We start from the raw sequence: 14,672 nt of genomic DNA, 5'->3' as shown, positions 1-14,672 counted from the left end.
ATTTTGCACCCAAACAAAATAGACTTGGTTTTCCAAATTCTATAAGTTGTTTGTAATATGAAAAATAAATGATTTTGTAACCTTTTGTACAATTATTATAATAAAAAGAATTGGATTTTAAAATCTCATAACAATAATCATCAATTATTCAATATAGATGCATCATTTAGTTAAATTTGTTATAAAAAATTCTGGTTGCCTTCAAGTTTTATCCACTCATTTTCTCTGTTAACTAAAAAAAATTGAATTAAGAAAATGTTAATATTTAAATTTTGCTGAATTCTATTGTTTTGTAAGTTAATTTTTATTTTCATTTTAGAACTATCGATTTAATGGAGTATTTGCCAATCCAATGTTTGGAACCTTTTTAAAATAATTGGAGCCTCAGATAGAGTATTATGTAAAATATATATATAAAAGAAATTAAAAAGAAAGAAATGTTTGAGGTATTGAAACTTATTATCATACATGAAGATATGATCACACATTTATTAAATTAAATTTAATTGTTTATCACTCTTCCTTTCTTAATTCTAATCTAATTGTTAATAATATTATCCATCAATATTTAAAAATAGTTTATTTTTAAGCTCCTCACATTTATTACTTAAAATTATATTTATTATACAATAATTTACTTAATATAAAAAATGCAACACCTTTTCTCTTTCCGGCAACAAAAATTTAAATAAATTTATACAATGACTTGATTAAAAAATTTAACAATGTTATAGAAATAGAAAAATATTATAAAAATTTAAATGTTGAAATTGAAATATCATTTAAGATTTATTATATATTTTTAACATTGTTATTTTTAAATTTACCACTACATATTATGTATTTGTTTTAACAAAAATATATATTAACACCGTTCCAATCTAAGGCACGTTTTTAGTTATTTAGTATAAGTAAGAGTTTTTCATTTGAATCATTTTTTAAAATTTTGAAAGTTAGGGTAGAAAACTTTAACCACCTCCGTGAAAAACTTTTTTATTTATTTAAATTTTAGAGGTATTTTGTAAGATATATATAATTTAGCCAATTTTTGTATTTGGGATAAGATCCAAATAGGTTGCTTGTATTTAGTTTGTTTATAAAAATGTGTTATCCACTTGTATGGTTATAAATGAAAGTTATTATTTTTGTTTGTGTAAGCTATTCTGTGTCCAAATAAAATTAGCTTACGATAGAAATCATGTGCAATAGTGTAGTGTAGCAGCACCGAAGAACCAACGAATCTAAAAAATGAGGGTGTGATATGTGAGATATATATTTGTCTAGAGATTATAATATTCATGCAAGAAGAAAACAATATTAATTCCTACCACCAATATATAGGAAATTGTTTAGCTTTGTTTCAATTAATCAATTTTCAAGTACTCAATTAATTACTACAACTTTGCTAAAACACTTAAAGAAAAATGGTTTTAAAATCTTAGATAAAGTCATTTCAAAAAATTAAAAGACAACATATCCTTACTTACCTTTTCTTCTTTATAAATTTTTTTCCTTTTACAACAAAGTACTTTATCATGTTATTTTCATGGAGTGAGATAGATGATATGGTTGAATAATATATTGTATTCTTTTTATGAATACTTGGGTACTTTACAAAGGAGAAGCCAACTTGATGAATAAATGAAACATAATGTCAAATTTAAGAATGATAACCATGTTCTACCCATTTATAAAGTATATTTTTAGTACTCACACACTAGCTTTCTACTAAAATCAATCTAAGAGTTATAAGACATAAAAATTTCAATGTCATATCATGATTTTCTTTTTTTCTTGGAAAGGAGGTAAGAAAGAAAGAATTGAAGCTCCATTCCCATAAAAGCAAAAATATTGGGGTTTCCTCAAAGTATGTATATATATGTGTGTGTGTGTGTATGTCAAAAACAAAGGAGAAATATAATTAAAGGTCAAAGCTTTTAGAGAAGTCAAAAGAAAAGTGAGGCCTAGTATATATGGCATGGCATGGTCAAACTCAAAGGGTATCCAAAGTAAAGGGGTTTTTGCAATTATTATCCAAAATGAACTAAAAATAAAGGTTGGAAATATGATGATTGGAAATGGAGAATATGTTTGAATTTCAATGCCCTTTTTTAATGGTACTACTTAAGCTATTGTAAAAGGGCTATATTTTAATTTAGGTTAAATCGTAAATTTTGTTGAATAGTTTGAAAGAAAATTAGGGTTAACCTTCACTGTGGTCTCACTATAAGTACAAATTATGAGGGTTTATAAAATTATGAGATTAGAAACTAATTAATCTTAACTTTTAAAACTTTCTTTCTAAATTATAAGGAACCACTTCTAATTTAATCACTTAACAAAATCTTATCTCAACTAGTATCGAAATATACGGAAGTAGGTTGAAATCTTTTATCTCTAAAAAAAATATTATAATTTAACCTCTAAATTTTATATATATATTGCCTTTGGCCTTTGGCTACGCCAATGCCTACCCACCACAAAAAAAAAGTATATATATATACACAAAGGGACAAATCAACCCATTCTTTCTAATAATCATCTTTGAATCAACTATTTTTCTTTTAATTTACATATCCTTTTTCCCTTTGCACATATAAAAGTGTGGTTCAATTCTATTTTATATTCCTATATATTTTTCTAAGTTTTCATTGTCATATTATTTATACAGAACTCCTTGTCTTTGTCACTAAATTTTACATAAAATATCAACACTAATTTTGATATGATCTTTCTATATGTATAGTTACCCATCAACTTTTTTTAAGTGATTTCATTTTTTCCTAAATAATCAACATTTAATATATGACTCAAAAAGTACATACATATATATATATATATAATTATGTTAGACATGTGCCACGCCTACAATCGCTCAAGGGCTTTGGATAAAATTCTCATCTTCTCAAATCATCCCAATTTATAATTTACAGATCAATTTTTTTTACAGAACAAGAGCAAAACGTAAAAATTTAGATAAATAAGTGGTTTTTTATGATACAAAATTAGAGCTTTTACCTCTCTTCTCATACGTTTAAAAAATGTATCTTTTTGACTGTTCAAGCTTATAATCATATATATATATATATTTGATTCATAAATTTTTAAAATATATATTTAAAGTATTTTTGAAGTATTCTTATTCAATTTTTAAAAAGAATTATATAATTATTTAAAATTTAAAAAAATATTATTTTGAACTGCAAAATAGAATGAATGGTAAAGTTTCTTGCTAACAACAATAGAGTATGAAATGAAATTTATGGGAAAACTATTAAGCTTCTGAAAAGATGAAAATATAACAATGGTTAATAGATGCAAAAATAATCCTATTAAATTTTGAATGGAGATATCAACATTTCTACTACTTCTTATACAAGAAAATCAATAAAAAGAAGTAAGTAACAAAATATTAAAAAAAAAAACGTAATATATTTTACTATTCAATGCTTTATAGCATTTAAGAAAAAATATTGGTCAACGTCAATATTTGATCAATATTTGTATAAAATGTTAATAATTGTGAAACTATTTGACATTTTCATCTACAAATTTTAGATTGTAAGACAAATGTAAAAGAAAAGAAGAGAAAAAAAGAAAAAAAAGTAGAACACGGGTTGTTTGGGAAGTGTGTCCCTTACTGTTTTGTCTGCCTTTCTCAGTATATCCCCACAATTTCACATGGACCAAATAAATATAAAACTTTATATATTATATAATAAAAAATTTGGTATATATATATACATAAATAAATGGTTTCTTTAAAGAAAAAGAAAGTCAGAATAATTTTGTAAGTGGCAAACATTTATAACAGAGAATGGTATGTTTGTCTATTCTCGTGTTCATCATTTTGTTAAAAAGGTTCAATCTTTCAAAACAAAAACCTTTTATTTATTGTCCCATTTGAAACTTTTTTTTTTAATCATTTTGGAACTGCCCAACTATTCATTACTGATCTAACTCAATTAATTCTATCTCTTTTTAGTTCAAACATTTCTGGGTGGGATTTCAAAAATCCTTCCACCTTTTCAAAAATACCATTATTCATATTTTTCTAATCATGAACAGAAGAGAAGAGAGACCATAATATTTCATGTTTAAAGTATTAATAATTGACCATGGCGTTGATAAAAATTTATCGAGATGATTTGAGGTATAATTAAAATGGAAAACTACGTACCTCTTGTTCTCTTTCTAATGTTAAAGCAAAATGTGTGTGTGAGAGAGATGGTATGCAATAATAATATTGCAACCCCACTTCCCACTATCTATACCATTATATTCTCTTTTTTACTAATTTATATATAGTATGTGTGTGACAAATCTCTCACATCCCACACACCTAACTAATTATTCTCTCAAATAATTATTTTACCATAAAGTTTCTCCAATAGGATTCACTTTTTCTTATCATAGGCTAATTATCACATTTTTGCATGGCGCTTAATGCTCATCACTTTAATCTCTCTACATATCTTCCTTTCATAATAATGTTTTCTTTTTTAAAGAAATAAATAATTATTTGCAAATTTACTGTAGGTCTGTTTTGATGCACAATTTTTTATTTAAATATGGTTTTGGCGAAGAAGAAAAAAGAAGATACACAGTCATAAAAAATTTGATTAAAATATGATTTTTGGTGCCTATATTTTGAAATTTATTTAATTTAATTTTTTTACTTTCAATTATCTAAATTTAATCCATGTGTTCTAAAAAATTCTTAAATTCAATCTATTAATACGGATCTATTGTTGATTTTCTTTTTTAAAAAAAGTTATTAATTAATATGTTGAATCGTGTTCATATATTGTAATTTTTGTACGAAAATTATTATTTTAATTATTTAATAAATTTGGATAAAAAGTAATTTTAAGAAACTAAGTCTAAGATTTATTGAAAAAAAACATATAAAGGAAAATGGTATATTAAGAAAGAATTTGAAATGAATTTTAGGCAGAGATGAGAGAGAGAGAGAGAGAGAAAGGTGATGGATGTTGATCCTATATATATGCCTTGGGATTGATTCCCATTTGCACCCACATAAGGTGTCAAACAGCATCTCTCTCTCACCCTTTTGTTTACCAAAAAAGAAAAGTGGGCAATATGTTTAAACACACACACAAAACCCTAACTCACACACATATTCTCTTCTTTGCCCATCAACATATTCTTTTCATTCAAGAATCCTATGCTAATTATTCACATTTCTCTACACCTAAAATACCCCTCCTTTCCTCTCTCCCCTTTCAAACTTTATATCTCTTAATTCTAATTCATTTTAGTTTGTTTTTATATATAATAAAATGAATCAATATATTTATCAAATTTTACCATCTTTTTTTCAACCCATTTATCATTTACAATCAAAATTTATATATTTTCTTATAAAAAGAGATTGAGAGTGAGATTTTGTTGGGTGCTGGTCTTTTCTTAATGAAAAGGGCTTCCATTATACAAATAATAATATTGATTGACTAAAATAAATTACTGTCCCTTTAAAAAGCTTCAACATATAATTCATAACTTTATAGTATCTTATATATTTGTATAATAATATATATTTGCATCTCTTCTGTATATTCCCATGCTCTAGCCATTATATACTGATCACTATCATTCTTAAAGAGAGAATAACTTAGTGCTTTTTCCTATAGCCTTTTTCTATAAAGATTTCTATTAATTATTATATATATATAAACCCATTAAAAAGTTTTTAAAGACCATCCATTGTACTTTTATTATATATATATATGGGAATTAGGAATGATATAAATTAACTAAATTATGCTTATATCTATCTTTATCATCTAAATATAATTACGCCAACCTAACGTCTGCTAGTGGCAGGAGACATTCACCTCATATTGTAGTTGTAATATAAACTATTATAGTGTGATTGATAAGTGGATTAATATATATTATAGTGAATGATTTTAAATTTTAAATATAAACAAAAAATGGCAATAAGAATCTATCATAGTTATGAAAATACGTCATTTCAATTGTTGGTATGACACATGGAGAAAATCCTTTTTTTTTTTCTTTTCTAAGTATGATGTTAATTTTAACTATTTCTTTAGTCTCTTGTAATCAATAACTAGGAGTTTAAGAAATAACAAAAATGCAAGGACTAAGAAACAATATTCTTCTTCTTGTGTGTGCATATGATCCAAATATATGGAGAGGAAAATTTCATTAATTATTTTAGTTGTTTATTGATAAAGATACATATGCAATAATGTATATATGAAAAATATTCTATCAAATCACAAGGTGACTTGTTGCTTACCCATTTCGAATTTGAAATACTAAGACGTTGATTGATAACGATTTTCATTTTTTCATTTCTGTTTTCTTTTTCAATATTGTTTCTTCCTAATTTTTGCATATGGTTTTAATGTTTATTATATAAACATTTGAATTATTAATCAATTTTTAAAAACAAAAATAAATTCTTAAAAACTAGTACCCAACTTGGATTTGAAATTGTAAGAGGCTGGCAAAAAAGGAAAAAAAGGAAACAAAAGAAAAGAAAAGAAAAGAAAATGCCAGAAAAATAAAGTAAACAGTAATTTAAACAAATCATAAAAGAATGATTACTTAAACTAATTGTTTAATTATTTGTAAGCCAAGACTTTTTGTTCCAATCTTCATAGAACAATAAAACAACACAAATACTTCATAATTTTTTTTATAAAAAAAAAGTCAGATTTTAAATAATTGTGTATTTCAAATGCATGGCAACCAACTTAAATCTTAACATTAACATATGTTATTATATTTACTATCCTTCCCAACTGGTGTGAAAAATAATATATTCAATCAACTCTTTGAAACCTCTCTTGATGAACAGTATTATAAAATATTTATCAAGTTATTAAATGCAATCATCACAACTCTCTAATTAATTGAGCTTATAATTTAATACATAGAGATGCATATGACATAATATCTATTAAGATTTTAATTGAAATCAATTTGAAAATAATTACCCTATTTTTTCTAACATTAGAGAGAATATACAATATATATATATATATAGATAAACTATATTATTCAAATATAGATATAAATACAAAATTAATGGGAAAAGTACTTTTAACCTAGGGTTTCCCTTCCAAGTTTTCGAATTAATTAAATCAGGGTCCCCAAGTTTTCTACTATATCACACACATGGCAAAAAATTTAAAACTTGTACGTCAATAAATATCAAGGAAGATACTATACTTTAAAACATAGCTAAGATAGAATAAATGTGTGGTACATGTACATCAAATATTTAAGAAGAACTTCCATGTCCATCACCATTAATACTATTTAATTCTATGATGTATATTCTATCTATCCACTATATATTCAAACTCCACAATTTATGAAGCTAACTAGGGTTTTCTCAATTTCATAAATAATAATAATAATGAACTATAACAAAACTGAAATTTGATGACATTTAAAAACTATGCCAATTAAAAAATTCGAGACAATTATTTTCAGTCTCAAAATTAAGAAATCCCAAAGATGGATTTAACTTTACAATTTCATTCGTACCAAGAAATAATAATCCACTGAGAATTAATTATACACTGAAATATATATATATGTATATATCCATACATACAAAAACATATAGAATATTATGATCCAAAATTCCTAATTCAAGAAAATGGTGGTCCTTCCCCCTTAGGGGAAAAAAGACCCCTTTGTAAAAAAACAACAAAAATTAAAAAAAATATATATATATATTTCATATATAATCTAAACCAAAAAGGGACAGAATTGAAAAAAAGAACTTGAAATTTTGGTGTTCTAACCTTGCCAAGTGGATTGATTTTGAATTTGAGTAGTTTGAGGATTCTGAGCAGCACCAACATTATGATTATTATTAATGCAATGACTAAAATTACCAGCAGCTGCAATATTACTCAAGAATTCAGTATGAGAAATAGCTCTCAACCCCAAGAAATCTCTCGTACTGAGCCCAGCTGCAGCTTGATGATGATGATGATGATCATTGTTTTTCTTAAAAACCCCTCCAAATTGATCTAATTCAAAAGAAGTCCCAGCTCCTTCAAAATCAGCAATTTTGTTCCTGTAGAATGGCAGTGCATGAGAAAGCCCTGCTGCAGCTTCTTCCAAAATTTGATTCTGATGAATGTCACGTGAGGAGGAGGAGGTGGTGGTGGATGATAAGTTAAGGCCAAAATTACAATTTGTATGGGGAATGATTGTGTGTGGTGGCTCAGCATTATTATTATTATTATTGTTGTTGCTGTTGCTGTTGCTGCTCATGGTAGATCCCATTTGAGCTGCTTTCTGAAGAAGTGCTGTGGCTGACATATGTGGAGAAGAAGGTGAAGCACTTTGTATTAGATGAAGAGAAGTGGGACCAAGATTAATATGATTATGATTAGGGTTTATAATTTGATGGTGATTATGATTATTTGAGGTTGAATTATTATTAATGGGAAAGGTTAACCATGGGGGAATATTATTATTATCATTATTATTATTATTGCTTTGTAATTGATGATTTTCTTTTTTTAGAGAATTATTATTAAACGAGGTATTATCTAAGAAGGGAGGATTATTGAAATGGGTTTGTTGTGTAATTTGGAAGTTTAATTGAGAATTAATATTGGGAGTGGCAATGGAAGAAAGTGGAGGAAGAAGGTGGTTTTGATTATAATTATTATTATTATTATTTGCTATTAGTATTGGGGGGTTTGATGTAATGGCTCTTGCACTTTCCTCAGCTAATGCATCACAAAAAGCTCTGTGGGTGATGAAACTATCCCTCCTGAATAATATTCATAACAACAAAAACAACACCCCATGAAATAATCAAAAGCACATCAATTAATTATCATAAAACTACTTAATGACATATAATTAATAAACTTTATATTTGTCAAATTCTAAAAGATTAGAAGGATCAAGCATTAACATATTTTGTAACACGCCTTACCCCCTCATCATACTTCATGTCCATAAACAATGCATTTCAGGAGGAGAAGAGTTATATGCATACAATAAAGCTAGAGAATTGAAGTACAGAGAAGACAATGATAAGTGTGTTTGAGAAGACCTATAAACTCAAGTGATCTAAAGTGAATAGAAGGTTAAGCACACACTAGAACAAATTAGATTTTTCTTGACACATGAACATCAGTAAATATAGAGAAGAGAGAGAAAAACCATCACTAAAGCCAAAATCACGCGTTTGTTTTGTAGAAAAAACACAAAATTTTCGAAATTTTATGACAGCTTTTTTCCTATAACTAGCAAGTATCCGTGTTTTTTAATTATATATCTAATTAACATGTTATCAGTATATGCACAAAACTCAAACGGTAAAAAAATTCATAAGATCACTAAATTTTGTAATTTAACAGTAGAAGTAGGACGTAGATACGTAAGATAAATCTTAATTTTACCTTGAGAAAAGGGTTCCACAGTCACATCTATACTCTCTGGTGCCACAAGTCTTGGAATGAGCTTTCCAATCTGATTGAACTGCATACCTCTTAGAGCACTTATCACATTTCCATTTCTTCTCACCATGTTTTCTACAAAAGTGCTTCTTGATTCCTGTCAAGTCCCCTAATGCTCTTGATGGATCATGATGAACACAACTTGTTTCTGGACACACATAAACTTTCTTCCTTATTACTTCTTTGTTTGCCCTTTGCTTTAATTTCCATGGAAGATTGTGTCCTCTTCTATGAAGTTGAAGATTCTGATCTCTCTGAAACCCTTTACTACAGATCTCGCATACAAATCTATTCGTCGCCATAAGCGTCTTCGGCGATAAAGCTATCACTTCCGCATCTGGGTCTAACATCAAAATCAAAACAAACGTCCACAATCGTCAGATCCGTAAACAAAATAATCAAACAATGTAACTGACAGCTTTACACCCGAATACATGAAAGTGAAATTTTTGTAATTTTAACTTAATCATTTAAATCTAATTCCCAAAAGAAAAAGAACCTGGATTTCCCGGGAGGTTTCTCTTCTTTTTTGGTGGTGGTGGGGTGGAAAAGAACTGGCCTGAATAGTTGGTCGGAATCTGATCGGAATGGTTGCCGGAGCAGGCACTGGCTTCACCAGAAGCTGAAGTTAAATTTGACAAATTTTCCTCCATAGCTTGAGATTGATGTTGAAGCAACAAACTTTTAATCATCCCTAATATACAGGTATATATATATATATATATATATATATAAGAATAATAATTAAAATTAAATAAAAATAAATTTAGAGTGGATGGATCTTAAGAAATAAAGGGGGGAAAGAGGAAGAGTAAAATCCAAGAGGAAAGTGAACAAAAGAAAGGACCTAAAAAGTGGTCTATTTAATTTGATCCTTTCTTTCTTTCTTTTGAGAATAGCAACTTAATTACTGAAAACTCACCACCAATGCTCTTGAAATTGAATCTTTGTGTTGAATTTGGCACTCACCCAACAGACAATTTTTCAGACACTTTCTTTCTTTCTTTTTTTTTTTTTGAAAAAAATGCATGAAAGAGAAGAAGAGAGAAAGAGAGAGAGAGAGAGAGAGAGAGAGAGAGAGAGAGAGAGAGAGAGAGTAAACAAAATCTGGGTTTGGTTTTTTTGGTGGAAATAAATTATATAAATCTTGATAATATCAATGAAATGAAATAGAATAATTAATAGCCACCCAAATATATATGATTTGAACAAAAAAGAAGAAGAAAAAAGAGGAGGGAGTTACCTTTGAAATTAAAATGAAGTATTATTGTGTAGTGAAAAGAAAACAAAGTGTAAAAGACAGAGAATATATATATATATACACACACATAATAAAACCATAAGGAGGCAAAGGAAATTGAAGCCTACGGCTGCCTAAACCCTTGAGATGTTGCACTTTCTGTCTTTTCCTCTGTTTTTCTTTTTTTTTTTTTATCTTTTAATTATTATTCTCTGTAAATATTTTTTTCTTCGAAAAAATTATGTTTTTAGCCTGAGTTTTTTTCTTAAAGAATATGTGAGTTTAAGTAAGGTAATTTTTAGTGTTCCAGTGAGTGAAAGTAAGTTTATTTGGTTTTCGAATTTTTAAAACCTAGTATTTTACTTTTTTGAATTTTTAAAAAATAGGGTTTAACATATTTTTGAAATATTCTGTTAGTTTGATTTTTTTAGAAATAATTATATAATATTTAAATTAGAAATAATTAAATTTAGAGTGAATATGAATTTTAGAAATTTTTATTCTGGTTTAAAATATCAGATAATTATGACTAATTTGTCCAAAAATGACTTTGTTATATAATTATTTAAAATAAAAATATACAATGGTTTGAAGTCCACTCCCTAAATTTATTTTTAAAAATTTAGGAACCATAAAAGATATATTAGAAAAGTGAACAAAAAAATTGAGTTTACTCGTAAATATGTAAACTCACGAACTAAATATATATTTTTCAAAATTTGGTGACTAAAAAAGAATTTTTTTTTTTAAAGGAAGTTATTTAAGAAAATGTAGTGTTTGATAATTACTAACAATTTTAAATACCTTTCAAGTTTTATTTTAAATAAAAAATTGAAATACTTTTCAAGTTTTATTTTAAATTATTTTGTCTAGAGTTTAAATAAAAATATTTTTTTAAAAAGTATGCATTTTTTTAGTCCATCTAAACATACTCTTGCTCATTCAATCACAATTATTTATGATGTAAATTCGAGAAAAATACCATTTTTGTATTTGAATTTTGGATCTATTTGGTTTTTAAATTTCAAAACATCACACTTTTATTCTAACTTTCATTATATGAATTTCTTTTCAATTTAATCAAAAGAGCACAAGATTTACACTTTCAAATCTTGATTTTTTTTATAAATAATTTGATGGTTTATTACTTTAATTTTTCAAAAATCAATTCCTTATAATTAAATTGATAATTTTTTATTTCTATTAAAATTAATTGAATTGAAATTTTGGATATCTAATTCAGCTTCAAATACAATCATATCATAAGAATATAACATTTTAAAATCTAAAAACTAAATAAAAATTAGAACCAAAATCGAGAAGTGAAACTAGATATGTTTTTCAATGAATGGATGTATATTTTCAATTATATTTTTTTTCTGGGGGAAAGTTTTGAAATCTTCTTCTCACAAAATTCCACTCTTTTCTTTAATCTCTCTAAGAAACAAACTTTTTTTCCCATTCTCTCTCTCACATAAAGGTGTGAAAACAACAGTGTTACAAAAGCCTGTCTTGGTAAAAAGAGAGTCTCATTTTGTATATATATATATATATACAACTTAGAGTTAGAAAGAGAAAGAGAAAGAGAAAGAGAAAGAGAAAGAATTACTTTCTTCTTCTCAAATAATAATATATTGTAAATTGTAATTCTCTTTTTAGATCCATATCATGGGAAATGAGTAGATCCTTTCCCCAATTACTGTGGCATCATTCATCCATTCATTATACATCAAAAGCTTTCATCATCTTTTTAACCATAAACCCATCTTCTCTTACTTTCATTCAATTTTTCTTTTCTTTTCTTCTTTTTTGGGGGCTATGCTGCATCTTTTGCACACCACTGGATTAGGGTTGCTTTTCTCTAACCTATCCTCCTTTGGATTTCTCAATACTTTGAGTTTACCTTCTCTCACCCTCTTTATCTCATACTATCAAGTTTGTTATTAATTAATGCAATTTCAAATATAAATGTACGATGAAGATACTAAAAATGTGTTAACTTAATCACGAATATTCAATGTGTTTTGTTATCGCATTTGTCATTTATTTAAATTATTAGGTTCTTCTTTCATATTCATTTGATTTTTTGTTTTTGTTTTTATAAATAAAGCCTATAAATATTACTTACACCTTCAAAAAAATGTAAAGGGTGGAAAGAAAAGAAGTGAAAAGGATTTTATTTAACTTACCCATTAATGTAAAGTTTGGTTAATTACTAATAATAAAAGAGTGATTAGTTATGCAATTAGTTAAGACATGGTTTGGGAACACTAATTTTGACATTCATTTTTAAAATGACTCTAAATCATATTTGGAGTGATTTAATAGTAAAAGAAAAAACTATATTGAAAAAGTATAAAACTAATAATTATTAATTAAAAGTTTGTTTTAGAAAGAATTGGAAGAGGAGAGAATGAAATCACATCCCAAATAGGGTATAATTTGAATTGGTCTTCCCACATGAAAAAATGTTGTATTGAACTAAAAAAACTAAAAACAAGTAGGACAGAAGAAACAGAGAAATAGACACAATAAGTACCTCTCTATTGATTGGCTTTAAAATAAAAAATAAAAACTAAAATATTAATTATATATATAATAAATTAAACAAATAAAAGAAAAAGTTAAGATTATAAAATATTATTTGTCTCATCTAAAATAGAGCAGAGAAGGAAAAGAGGGAAACTTTGCCGCCCTCTCGGTTTGCTATACATAAAATAGGAATTCACTCTAAATCACAAATTTTCTTTTTCAAAAATATAGTAACATTTTAAAATATAAAAAATTTCATAATTAAAAAAAAGAAGAAGTTAGTGTTGGTCTCTGAATTTATAAATTTATAAGAATGTGTTTAACTAAAAGGGTCCCGAAAGGATTATTATTATTATTTAAAATAATTATATATCACTTGATTAACTTAAAAGAATAAATTTACAAAAATTATCTCCTCTCTCTAAAATTAATTTTCTAATTTAAAATACCATATAACGATTTAAAATAAAAAGTTACTTCAACTATGGCTTTCTTAACCTATTATTCTCTAACCAAACAAATTATTTTAAAATTTAGATAAAGAAAGGAATCTACGATCCAAAATTTATGGACTAAAGAAAAGTAATTTTCTTGTTAATTAATCTAATGGATGGAATATTCAACTCAATGGACAATGGGCTGCTACTTTGGTTTTTTTTTTTTTTAATTATTAATTATCTTATTGACAATTACAACTCCTTTAGTCTTCAAAGAAAAAGAAGAGAATAAATTGTATTTTCTACGATTTAAAATGGAAATTATTCTAGCATGAAAAGGATTGATTATTGTCTAAACTATTTGAGTTTTCCAAATTAGCAATGGAAGAAAATGTATAAAAATGAGTTCTAAAATAAGAAAAAAGTTGGCGAATGAGGACGACATACAAATGAATTTAATTTGACTGCATGCATGTCCTTCTCAAAACATTAGTACATTACTGACTTTTATTTGTTACTCTCTCTTTCTTTATATATTGCTTTTTAAAAAAAAAAAAAAATACAACAACAACCATATGCTAAAATAATTCAAGAAAACATACATATAGTCAAACAAAATTGAAAAAAAAGAAGAAGGTTGTAACACATTCAATAAAATATGTCCTAAAAAATCACTTTAAAAACAACTATTATATATATATATGTATATACCTAACCTTTTATATTGTGATTCCTATATATGATTTGGAAATTCTCAATTGATTGATTTTATTTAATAATTGTCTTTAGCACTTATAGTCAATATTCAAAAGTTGTATTTCTGACAGATTATAAACACGTTTTTGGGTAGTTAAAGACCACTTAATATTAATGGTGGAAGACACCTAGATTAACAAGATTAAAAAGGTATTCTAAAAAGAAAAAAAGACTAATTAAAAGGGAGAAAGAAATTAAAACTTTTATGAAGAAAAT

General features: G+C 26.2%; 1 protein-coding gene across 2 annotated transcripts; it reads right to left on the bottom strand.

Annotated features, from left to right (window-relative positions):
• Positions 1–7,519: 7,519 nt before the first annotated feature.
• LOC101204728 (protein indeterminate-domain 7) lies at positions 7,520–10,803 on the bottom strand. 2 transcript variants are annotated; one of them, XM_011654047.2, is made up of 4 exons: positions 10,735–10,803; positions 9,991–10,185; positions 9,435–9,834; positions 7,520–8,797 (listed from the first exon to the last, which is right to left on the bottom strand). In XM_011654047.2, the coding sequence occupies exons 2-4, from the start codon at positions 10,181–10,183 to the stop codon at positions 7,807–7,809; spliced, it is 1,584 nt and encodes a 527-aa protein (XP_011652349.1). In that variant the 5' UTR covers positions 10,184–10,185; positions 10,735–10,803; the 3' UTR covers positions 7,520–7,806. The 2 variants fall into 2 exon arrangements, with proteins under 2 accessions (XP_011652349.1, XP_011652348.1); XM_011654046.2 differs by lacking the exon at positions 10,735–10,803 and adding an exon at positions 10,414–10,601.
• Positions 10,804–14,672: the final 3,869 nt, after the last annotated feature.

This window comes from Cucumis sativus, chromosome 3, assembly GCF_000004075.3.
Source record: "Cucumis sativus cultivar 9930 chromosome 3, Cucumber_9930_V3, whole genome shotgun sequence".
Classification (NCBI taxonomy): domain Eukaryota; kingdom Viridiplantae; phylum Streptophyta; class Magnoliopsida; order Cucurbitales; family Cucurbitaceae; genus Cucumis; species Cucumis sativus.
Note: the sequence above shows the minus strand (reverse complement) of the source record. Positions and strands in the feature narration are given on the sequence as shown.